The sequence below is a fragment of the Megalops cyprinoides genome, chromosome 17 (genome assembly GCF_013368585.1).
Source record: "Megalops cyprinoides isolate fMegCyp1 chromosome 17, fMegCyp1.pri, whole genome shotgun sequence".
NCBI classification, from domain to species: domain Eukaryota; kingdom Metazoa; phylum Chordata; class Actinopteri; order Elopiformes; family Megalopidae; genus Megalops; species Megalops cyprinoides.
In genome coordinates, this window is record NC_050599.1 from 20,913,439 (window position 1) to 20,925,898 (window position 12,460).

Consider the following 12,460-nt stretch of genomic DNA (forward strand, 5'->3'; position numbering starts at 1 on the left):
CGCACGGCCCGCGGTTCTCCGGGCCGGAACCAGCAGGGAGCGGTGCGTGCGGTCCCGCCCGTGCACCCCCGGCATCGCGCCGGTGCCGATTTAATTAAAAAACGTCGCAGAAATGCAGCCTGCTTCTGGCCCGTGCCGCAGAGGCCCTGTTTGTGCCTTTGTCAGAGTGTTGCAAGGGCAACGCACGCTCGCAAGCGTAACGCTGCAAACGCAACCAGCGGAATACAAATAAAGACAGCTGTCTGGCAAACCACAGCTAATAAGCATTGGAAATGATGTTAAGCTGTGGAAAATGGTTTATTAGTTTTTTCCTTCTTCTTCTTCTTCTTCTTATTATTATTATTATTATTATTAAGTAGTAATTGTGATGCAAGTACAGTAGTCAGGGATCTGTTCATATTGAAATGTCATGTCCTGCATAGCAAAGGCTCCACATTTCTGTTAATGGATGCTGGACAAAGGGTGTGAGTTCATTTTTCCTAAAGGTGCTATGAAAACAGAGGCGGAACACAGGTATTTACAGCTGTGGTGATTCTTTTTTCAGTGCGACAGCAGTGTTAATAATGCACGTTACTGTAGCAGCCCGCTTCAATGCATGGCTGTGGACTGGACGGAGAGGAAAGGCAGTAGAGACGCACCGGCGGGCGTGAGAGGTCTCCCCCGCGTTCACGCAGCGGCCAGTCCGCGGCTCTCGCTACCTTCAGAGGAAGACGCCGCGCGCATTTCCTTTTACACCTAGCTGGTAATCCCGGGGCTTAGTGCTCGGCTTGATTAAAATCCCTTCCGAATGGCCAGGTTCGGCTTTGAAGGCAGCGGCCGGGCTTTGGGGGTGGGGGGGGGGGGTTGGTGGGGGTGGTCTGGTGGGAGCGAGGGGGAGGCCTGCTTTGTTTTCAGGCGAGCCGAAATCAACTCTGAGCCGAAGCTCATTTACGGGCTGGCGTCGCTGGCGGCCTTATCGGGAGGAGGAGGGGTCTGTGCGGGGGGGCCGGTGGGGGCGGGGGCAGCAAGGAGACGGGGAGACGATGAAAAGCCAGCACGGTGACAGGAGTCTTTATTAGGCCAGGCGGTGAGGGGGACACAGGGATGCAGGCGTACAGTGACACTGTCCCCCACAGTGCTCGAGGCAGGCTGGAGCAGTAAACATCAGCAGATGTTTAAGAAGAGTCCCCTTTCCTTGTCTTATTTTCCCACTTGCAAGGAGGGCATTTCTGCTCACCTGCCGCCCACCCCCCTCTGAACTGTCTGAGGACGTGTAAAGGTTCTCCAGGCAGACACAGCTGTGTCTTTAAAACACGCGTGTGGAGAGAGAGAAAGAGAGAGGCTCGGTGTATTGAACAGAGGAAGAGCAGCACAACAGCAGTCAGACTGTCTGAGTACGGTGTGTGAGGTGCCCCTGAAAGCACTGTGTTCCCTCTCAGAGGTGGGAATGGGAATGTGTTTATTTGTTAACAGCGTGAATGACCCTGTAAAAGTCTGCCAGTGCTTTTACGCTACCACCCTTTCAATTGTGTGGTGAAATGTATTCTGTGTGTGTGTGTGTGTGTGTGTGTGTAGCACTGCTACAGATTTAGGCATATTATCTTGGTGTCGTTTTGTTATTTTTGTTATTCAGAATTTTTAAGGGTCTTGACAATTAAAATTGAGATTCTTACCAGTATCCATGGGAGTATGATGTTGTGTAAGAAAGTAGTGCCGTTCCTGGTTTGAATGAGAGGCTGAAATTCGGGCTGTGCTTGGATCCCTCCCTCTTTCCGCCTCACACCCCTCCATTACTTCCTCCACCCTCTCGGAGGTGTGTGTGGCCTGTGCAGGAGGAGTCCCCCAGCCCGGGTTCGTTTAATTAGCCGCTTTTAAGTGGCAGAAGATCCCAGGGGCTGATCGCCGCGCCGTGCTCCTTGTAAATTCTTACAGACGCCTTTCGGGATTCCACAACGCCTATGAAATTCAAAACAAGCCTCATAACGTTTTTATGGTCATCTGTGGGATTCTGCTGAAAAAAAAACAACAGAGGAAAGGGGATGGTTTCAGATGGCGCAAAAGGGAAAAAAACTTGAATGAACACCAGCTAACAATAGGCCTGTCTGCAGGCTTAATTAAAATGGGGTTGTATTCTACCAGGGATTCATAACCGGATGAAATTAATTTCTTTTTTTTTTTCCTCCCTCCCTTCACCGCTGCCCTTAGAGGTCTGAAACAGGAGTCCCCATGTTTTCCTGCGGTTTGTCTCGATAGAGAGCGAACATCTATAACCTCCGATCCTCCCTCCCTCCGTAACCACGCACCCCCATCCCCCCTCCAACCAGTGGCCATGTTACTGGTCACATGTGAAAGCAATAAAAAGATACATTTCAGGCAATAACCACGGTGTTATTTATTATGTCAAAAGAAAGCAATCTTCTCTCTTGGTGTGGTCTCACTCATGGCTGAGGAAAAGCCTCCCCCCCACACACGCACACGCACACACACACACACACACGCACACAACACATACACATATTTCAGATCGAGCCTGTCCTTTACTGTGGTGGCAGATTTCTACAGCCGAGATAGTTGAGATTAAAGTCATGTCTTGTGTCATCCACAAGCTATACATTTGCTGTAAAAAAAAAAGGGACTGACAAATCATTCCGGCAGGAATAGACTCTTCAGTTTTCACTTGAGTGATCTTCGAAGGCAAGGCAAGTGATTTAGCACCTTTCTCAAAGGCAAATTGTCAGAGCTGTCCACCGAAATCAGCCGATGATACTCGACATCACATTTGCTCGAAATATAAATGATTATATTGTCTGCTTCACCATCTCGGAGACTTGTTGCCAGGCCATAAACAGAGTCAGGCAAACAAGCAGTTGTGTGTTGCTGCGTCTGTAGCTCCGCCCGCCTCTCCTCTGGACCGCGCGGCCGTGTGAAGCGGCCCGCGGTGGTTCACTGACAGGTGAAATGATGTCATGCGGTATTATTAGCGGCCGCAGTTCGCACGGGCACTCTGGAAATACACCAGCCTGATCCGGGGTGTATTTGTCGAGAGCGTGTAAATCCTCTGCCCGAGAACTTTAGATGGACTTCAAACAAGAAAAGCATCACCCCGCGGCAGGGTTACGATGAAACTGCGCCCTCCTCGCCTATCGGGTGGGGAGGGGGGAGGCCTTCAGGCTGCAGCAGCTGATCGAGGTGCATGTGCGCTCGGCTTTCATCTCCTACGCTATTCCCAGCCCAGTGTCAGCACATTCCGGCCTGTGCTGTAGCTTCCCCAGAAGCACCAAACCCTCCTCGCCACACCCCCCCCCCTCCGCCAACTCCACCCCCCAACTGCACCAAGGCCAACCAGTACACGACAACCGCCCGTAACCCTTTCGGAGCACCTGTTAACGGCTCCGCTAATCCTGTTTGCTTTTGCTCCGCGGTAAAAAAAGGGGGCGACTTTACCAGCGTTCTGAGGAATGGCCATCCATCCCCAGCAACGCGACCCGGCGGCATTGTTTAGAAAAACACCCGCGTAACTTTTCACCTCTTTCCGCTTAATGCCTCAGTGTATTTTCAGAGGGACCCAGGCGCTAAGGGGTCCTAGCACTTGAGTTATTTGTGGCTGAATACCCGCACGTATTCCAGGCCATCAGAACAGCTGACTGAGTCTTTGAACTTCAGCGGTGCTAAATAGATACATAAATCCACGTGAAGTCGAACAGAATGTTACTGCGCTCTAATGATATTGACAGAGAACCGGTAGGAAGAGTGTAATTCAACTGCCTTGAGAGCTATTCTTCAGCTCAGGCCACAGTAAATATCGATTTAGCTTTGTGCAAGTGGTAACCTTCTGAAGTCAAAATATTCATGCGATGCATTCAAAGTCTCAATCCGCACGTCCTGCAAAATATCTGCACACTTACAACACAGCCTGTGTAGTTCTTCTGCTTACTACTTCAGACGAGTCTCTGCGAGCCTCTGTATTTCCATGTTGACTACCCACAGTTTCTAGAGTTAAGTGGTCGGATACTAGGAAGTAACCAGTCAAACCCAGGCATCAGTATTAGTAACCTGAGCGGTCTAATAAAAGGCCCATAAATCTCACTGGTATTAGCCTGTGAACAGATGCGCACTTTGTGCGGAGGGATAAGGTGTCGCCGAGGGTACAGTTGATGGTATTGCAGGAGAGGGCAAAGGCACCGCTTTACACAGTAAATCCCACCTCCCGCCCCCCTTCGGTAGTTAGCAACGGACCTCCGAGTAGATTGGGTTACTACTGGAGCTTGTTAAGATGAGCAGTTGTCAACATGTGACAGTAAATATTGCATATTGTGTTGCTAGAATTAATGCGCTATGCAAGTAATGTGACATCTTTTTAAGGCTCCATCTATTATTGTGTGTGTGTGTATGTGTGTGTGTATGTGTGGCCTGGCGGGGATTCTAGGTTAAAACTTCTGAACCAATGGATCTCTTTCAATGACTCATACCTGCCTTCCAATACTAAGATAAAAAGCTTTGGTGTTCTGTTATTGTAACATTGGTCTATGTAGCCAAAACTTAAAAATATATCTTTGCTCTGTAATATTTACTGCTTTAAAACTGCTTTTTACCATCATGCAAACCAGGGTTTTTTCATCAAACAGATACTAACACAATAATTAGGAGCTGGTGAAATTGGTAGAATATGGTCAGTCAAATATGCTTATGCATCACTTTCCTCCCCTTGCTGTGGGAGGATTTTGTCTTTTCTGGTTCTTAGCAGTAAGTGAACATACTTTCCTATGTGCTGTCCATCTGGTGCATAAAGTGCTCCAGTATTTGCCGTGCCACTCAATGGAGAATGTCTTAGGCCGCCTTTAAGTGGTTTCCTAGGAGACCACCTGTCCGGGTACTGGTCTGATTAATTAAATTTGGTGTTTTTATATGTCAGTTAATTAAAACGGATAGATGGGTATTTAAAGTAATGCTTTCCCCGAGACTGAGAGAACTGAATGTGCTTTTATGACCACAGCACCGAAATAAATAACCTGCCTATGTCCTGAACCTGTGATGTCCAGAATGGGAGGAACTGACATATGTAATTGATGGTGGAAACAAAGAGAGGCAAAAAAGAAAAAAGGTATTGTACTGTAGCTACCTACATACAATGTGACAGGCCAGCTGACCTAGCTTTCTGCTCTGAGGAGAGGTGAGACCGGAGTCCCTCTGAATCATATTGATTCATTCATTTAGTCACACTAAGAACACTGTAAATACACTGCAATTATATAAGTACTCCTTAACTGCTATGTAATGGCATACATGTGTAATTGCATCGAGGGTTACCATTGAATTCGAAGCAGGTTCATAATTAAGATCAGCATTCGAAGTATGGTTGTTAAATGGTTATTATGAGCGCTGTAGTTCAAATTTTTATCATTTCATTACAGAAACCACAGACTTTTTCTCCCCATGGTGTACTTCATCACAAAGATTTAGCAGTGCAGTTACTTGTTAATTTAATAGTATTTACAATGTAATTACACAGGTAAAAGTACAGCAAACCCCAAACACTTTATAACATCTTTAATTGCCTACCATTCAACCATGCTGGCACAGGCTAAGACGGGTCAGGTGGAACTCTGGGTAACACATCTTGAGGAAAGCCTAAGCCTCACAGTCAGAAGCTGTATTTACAAAAGGCTGGTCTCTGCTTGGTGTGGACGAAACGATCTCTGTGCGCACACCTGGCCCTCTAGAGTCTTCTGTCCTGTTACCCGGCTCTATAACCGTTACTCTGCTGAAATGCATTGAAAAGCAATCTGATGCCTGATGTTGCTGTGTTATTAATTTTTTCTACAGGGGTGCGCCTTGACAGAGTGCGTGGAGGCAGACAGAAGTACAAGCGCCGGATAGACGCAGAGAACAGCCCGTACTTGAACCCACAGCTGGCCCTGCCTCCCAAAAAGCCATGTAAGAGCACACTCCCTCAGCCGCCAGCACACAGCGCACTCAGTAACGCACTCTACGACACTCCTCTGCACACCTAGCTCTCCAAATCAAACCTGCACGATATTAGGAGTAATCTCAGTCTGTGCTTCCATACACTGAACAATCGATGTATTTCGTGATTATTATAATACATAATAGAAATTATTTCAATAGAATTCCAAGAATCCCCTCGTGCCTCACAGACGGGGCGGGGGTGGGAGTTTTGGAGGGAGTTGGGGAGGGGAGTGAGACTTAATCCGGATTAAATCCAATCTGGTAAAGACATCATTGAATGAACAATATGTAGCTCCCAATCTGTCTGACTGCTCTGCAAACACACAGAAGTGCAGCACTGAGCAGATTTTTCCCTAAACCCTTTTTACTTAATGGTCAAATACTCTCATGGAACACCGTATGCTTTCATTTATGAAAGCAGCATGAAATATATAATGAATATGGCACAAAAAAAACAAGTAATACAATACTACCACTACTACGAACACTGCAATCATAATAAAGATAATAGAAATAATAATAAAAGATAAAAGTGTGAGTAATCAAGATAATAAGTGATAAACCATCGTTTTATCCTTTTTATTCCATGCTAAGGTGTGGATTTTATTTAGATTATTTGATTTACCCTGAATAATATTTCAAAGGCTTATTCACTCTGTCCAAAGTCCCTGTTCATTATTTTGATTTGGCTGTTTTTTTTTTAACGTGCTTATTATTTGCACAGAATAAAGGCTTTTTGCAGAGGCAGCTTGGAGTCGCAGGCCGGCTCGAGACTCAGAGTGCGGAGGCTCAGAGGAAGCGCCGCCTTGTTTTCCTGATTGATCATTTGCACATAACAAAGGCCGGAGGATTGGAAATTGGGTTGCATTGATTCTAATTAGGGAAACATTAAATAAGATTTACCCAGAGATAGCGCTCGCAGGGTCTCCCGTCCCTGGAGTGGGAAGGTCTGCTCCGATTGATCCACTGCACCCCTGCATTTTCTCTCCCGCATGGTCCTGAATGCTAAAGAAACAGGTGGGGGGGTTAATGCTTTCTAATGTACTAATCATCCGGCTGTGTACGCCGGTAGCTGTGGAGGTACCGCACACGCTTTGGGGCCGACCGCGTTTCGCCTGGTTCTGCAGCAAAACTGCAGCAGTCTCCAGGGAAAAGAAAACACACTCTACACACTACACACAGAGTGTTTCCTCGGTTTTTTGTTTTATCTTGATAATGTCTGTTTTCCTCCTTAAAGGGCTAAGTGTTTGACTAGGTTTCCAGACTTTGGTATTTCACAAATGCAAATATGGTACTAAACAACTTTGGAAAAAAAACCATCATGTTTGCAGTTGTGATTATTATTTTTTCCAAGGTTTTTTTTAGTACCATATTTAATATCCAGTGTATCCCTGATAATTACAATCCCTAATCTTCAACCCATGAAAGCAGATTTCTTTTGCACTGTGTAAATGAACTTACTGTAGTTGCTGTATGAATTGTCAGTCAAGTGACTGCTTACCGAGTATGTATATTGAGTCCAGATGTACTATAAGAATCCATAAGCAGAAACACCTGAAGTTACATATACTAAAAGGTGTTTCCAGCTGGGATTTTTTTATCTGCAAAATTGAAACACAGCCTTTTCAAGTCAGTCGCCCTGTACCACTGTCAATGTTGTCTTAATAATAATAAGACAAGGTAATAATTCATCCCAGCTGTGTGACTTGAGTTTCTTTCTGTTTTCTCCTTGGTGGTCAAATACAGTCCCCTCTGGCTGCTTTGCAGATAACAAGGTCGTGTCCCACTTGCTGGTGGCAGAGCCAGAGAAGATCTACGCCATGCCCGACCCCACTGTCCCCGACAGTGACATCAAAGCCCTCACCACGCTCTGCGACCTCGCCGACCGCGAGCTGGTGGTCAACATCGGCTGGGCCAAACACATCCCAGGTACGACCGCTCCGCAGGGCTGACCACTTCAGGGTCAGTCACCTGACTATCACGCTCCTTGTGATTGGTCAAAACAGACATTCCTCTTTATCTCAGCCGTGTGCTTGGTCTTAGTAATGGATTGGAAGGACCAGCGTCTGAACCACCCATTTCAGAACACAGAGACGTCTGCACGCATGTTTTCTCTGAGTCGTTACCCTTGTGCTTCCGAACTAGATTGATTTCAGAAGTAAACTCATGTGCATTAGTGCAATACAACTAATTTCCGTCTGCAAGAGCAGACATCCGGAGAACTGCCATGTGAATTAGCAATGGAAGTATAAGTGTTAAATTGTGTTAAAGAGATGGTAAAGAGTGTCATACTTTAAGATATGCACATGCACGCACACGCACACACACACACACAAACACACACACGCACAGTCGCACTCACACAAATAGAAAGTGGCCTTTTTAAAAGTGACCTTTTTTGTTCTGTTACTGTAGAGGGAGAATTTAACTAATTTTGTATACTTCTTGAATGTCACTTGATACAGAACATTGTGCTGACATAAATAATGTAGAAAGTGCACTTTTAAACTGTGAGGCTACAAGTAATGTCATGCACAAGTGAGGACAATGGGGGAGAATGAGAGTGGACTGCAGTGAAGCTGCTTACTGCCACTCTGCAGCATCAGCAAACCAAATTTGGATTTGTCATTACTCTTTCCAGCAACGCCATTTGGATATTTAATTTCAGGGTGCCATGTTTGCTGACCGGTACGATAGGTTCTAACCCAAAAATCTTTACATGAGCAGAGCTGATTATTTTATAATGAAAGAGACAAAGAGGATGCCTGCAAATTGGAAGTAGGTTGTGGTTAAAATAGTGAAGCTTACAACACAGAGGGGTTTCAGATTTGTGACAATTTGGGGGGATGTGGAAGGAGCTGGTAGGAGTGTGCTCAATGCAATCATTTGAATATGAATTTAGTGCATTTTACTTTACGCATCCCTTTTTCCTAGATTTTGCATTATGGTAAACAAAATTAACCATCCTTAGATGAACTGTGTTGGGTAGTAATGCAGTACCATGGAAAAGGCAAAGGGCCTATTATCCACAGTTCCACCAGAGTGAAATGCAAATACTTCCAGTCATACCCTCAGCAAACTATTAAACCAGACATGCTTCAGTAAAGGTCTGCCCAGTTTGAATGGATCATTTTAAAGACTATGAGCTCATTAATTACTTCACCTTGGATAAATATCAGAAAATAAGAAAAAAAATAGGAGTTTTGAGTTTTCTTTCCACGATCTTCTGCTGTTGTGTGGTCTTGGGGGTGCGCCAGGAGGGAGTACGTGGCACGTGTAGCCTGTAATGGGCTTATACCCATTGGCAGTGCCAATCCCTTCTCAGGCACAAGCCTTGGTAGGGGGGGCTGCCTCTGATCCCCCTGTGCCAGATTGCCCTGCGGATTACAGGTGACTGTGACAGGTGGAGGTGGGGGGAGTGGAGGTGTGTGTGTGTGTGTGTGTGTGTGTGGGGGGGGGGGGGGGGGGGGGGGTACACGTGAAGTGCGCCTCGCCGCTTTGTGTGTGTTTCCGCTCGGATTGGGCAACGCATGGGTTTGATCCGCCTGTAATTTGATTTTGATTCCTACAGCCTGGGCTGTAACCCAGGCAGGAAGCGGATCGCTCCGCCTGTAAGCCAAAAATGTCTGTGAGAAAAGCATCGCTTTGCAAAAACAAGTGTCCTCGGGTGTCAGCTGAGGATTCGGAACGATTCAGTCATCATTCAGCAGACTCGATACCCCTTTTTTTTTACACTTCATGAGCATTCAAAATCAATCTCATGAAATAAATAAATGGGCTGAAATATGAAAGGATGAAAAAAGACATGCAAAAATAATGTGCTTTCCTTCATGGCAATCTCACATTATTCTGTATTCTTAATTTCCTGCCATTAAATATACAATATCATACAGAAACAAAGTTTCTATATTAATAATTTAGTTGCAATACATCATCATGCCCTCAAGGAAAGCCCAGCACATATTCATAGTCATTATGTTATAAAAGGGAAGACTCCTCAGCTTGTTTTTTAGTATGATAGAAATATATAGTATTTTGGTTTACCAAAAATCTGAGTTTAAGTGATGTCTCAATCTGCGTCTGAAATAGTTTGGTGGAATTCTAATCCATTAAAATGGAAAATATCCTTCTCATGAGGCAACTTGGAAGTTGTCGTCCTCTCTCATCTAAAGTACTTTATTTTTCACAGCTGTTATTGGCTAGTAATGATTACCCTGCAGGAGACAGATAATAGTGGGGAAAAAAAACATTCTGTTCTGTTTGAGGAGATGTCTGGGTCCTGCTGCTGAAATTAGTATGGTATCATAAAGAAACTGCCTGTGCCGTGAACAGTTATCTTCTCTCATAATCTTCTCATGCTGAAGGAGTGCGGTTTCTCTCCAAGTGAAATACACACCACTGCCTTTAATTACCATTGAGACTGAATCAAGTTAGGTTGCATGTTATGCACATTGACATGGTGCTTGACATCACCCCACCCCACCCCACTCAGAAAAAAGATATTCAGTATTGCTATATATTGGAACAGGCAACCCATTCTAACCCCCTACTTACCACTCAGCAGCAACCACTCTCTCAGTTAGCGTAACGTATTTGTCTCCCCTTAAACCAGTGTCTCCTTCTTCCTATGGTACAGTAATTTCTTAATGAAATTGATGAGGCTCACTTCTCCCGGAGAGCCGAAAGCAATTTATCGCCCATGATACGGCAGCTATGTTGTTAACAGTCGTAACAAACTGTCAGGCGCCCGCACAGGAGCTAATTTGAAGTCATCAGGTGTTCAGCGTACGGGCAACAATTTGTCACGGTGGTTAGGAGCGCGGCTGACATTTCTCAGCGCGCTCACTTAAGATCGGCCCAAGTCGAGGAGCAGGCAAATTGTAAACTAATTTAAACATCACTCAGTGTTACTGGGGGTTTGCCTTGTCAGGGACCTCGGGATAATCAAGCAGGCTACTGAACGGTGCCATGCCATTCCCCATTTCTGCAGCTCTCTCCTGGATTACAAGAACCACTTGGAGAAATTAGCCTCTGTGCTTTGATTAGGATGCTGGAGTTTTTTTTTTCCCCAACACGTATGAGTCTATTAGTGATAATTCACATTTTAATACGTTCCCAGCAAACATCAGATATAATATTGCATTTATATTTTGCAAACAAAAAACAGGGAGGAGCGATCCTGCTTATCCCAATGCATAATATCATTTTACAGTATTCAGAAGGCTGAAATATGATATTAACTGAATGTGAAAACGTGATTTGCCTTCATCCTACATAATATGGATTATACTGAAGAATCTCATTTGCAAGATTGAAGGCATTCAGCGGGTAATTTCTATTTTAATAATAAGCTGCGTGTCTCAGTGTGTAGGGATGAGACGGGCTCTAGGAGGGGAAAAAAGTATTTTAAAAAGAGAGAAAAAAGGAGGACAATATGGTTTGCAGTAACTATCAATCAATTAATCTGCTTTCATTCATTTTCAAGTCTTAATATATCAATATTCGAAAGACGAGTGTTTTACTTAGCTAAATAAAGATAAATGAAGTGCTGCTGTGGCATAAGTGTGACATTTCTTATCAGAATAAAGAGAGGCACAAAGGCACAGCGTTGCCACTTGACTTTTCATTTACGGAACAAGCGGGGGACAGGAATGGGCCAGGGAGCCCAAACGCAGCTGTTTTAGTGCAATGGGGGTCCCTGCTGTTGGCATTGCCTTTCACTAGGGGAGAAATTGCTGGGGTTCCTCCTATTCTTGCTCCTGTCTCAAGGACTTTTCGCCTCTGTGTTTCTCTTTCAATTTTCCATGGCGCCCTGGATAAGCGGCATGAGCCGCACCGCGGCGATTGAGTCGTTAAACGGAACCCTGCCTCCTCTAATCTCTTTTATGTAGATACCAAGGTGCTCGCGCACGCCCCGGCCCATTCTGCCCCGCCTCGCCAGGCCCCCACCCGTGGACCGGACCGTGGCGCCGGGGAGGGGGCGAGGCAGCGGGTGAACCCCCTGGTCAAATACTCCCGCCAGCTTTCTCAGGGGCTGCACTAAGGCGATTACCGGCTCAGTGGTCAGGGGTATTGTCGCGCTGCGTGTCGGATTAGAATATTCGCACAGAACCTCGTTAACAAGAAGCTGGAGGTGCTTAGTCAGGTTGCAGGATCCCCGGCCACCTCGCACACCCCCCCCAAGTTTGATAGAGGTGTCGCCCTTATTGGCTGACCCACACGCAGCAGCTTAGTTGGCTGAGCTCGAAGGGGACGATTGGAATGCAGAAGATAATTGGGCCGCCGAATCGGAGGCCTCTTCCTCCAGGCTACAGATACACAGCTGTGGCAGGGTTTTCCCCTCCTTACTTATTCTATCTTTTTTGTTTTTTCGTCCCCTCCCCTCCTCAGAAGGGGTTACAACTCAATCAGAGCCTCGGCCGAGGAAAGGCGGTGAATTTATCTAAAGCAGGGGTCTGTTGTGCTGATGAGCTCTCTTATCCCGGCAAAGAAGCACGCCTGAAGGAAGGATTCC

General features: G+C 45.8%; 1 protein-coding gene across 4 annotated transcripts in view; it reads left to right on the forward strand.

Annotated features, from left to right (window-relative positions):
• Nucleotides 1-12,460, forward strand: part of LOC118792087 (estrogen-related receptor gamma) — a 152,817-nt gene that overhangs the window by 123,094 nt on the left and 17,263 nt on the right. For 3 of the 4 annotated variants that reach the window (XM_036549793.1, XM_036549794.1, XM_036549791.1), the window contains 2 exons: nucleotides 5,803-5,913; nucleotides 7,693-7,875. In XM_036549793.1, coding sequence (XP_036405686.1) covers nucleotides 5,803-5,913; nucleotides 7,693-7,875 — 294 coding nt within the window. The remainder of the gene's footprint in view (nucleotides 1-5,802; nucleotides 5,914-7,692; nucleotides 7,876-12,460) is intronic. The other variant, XM_036549792.1, reaches the window with a different exon arrangement.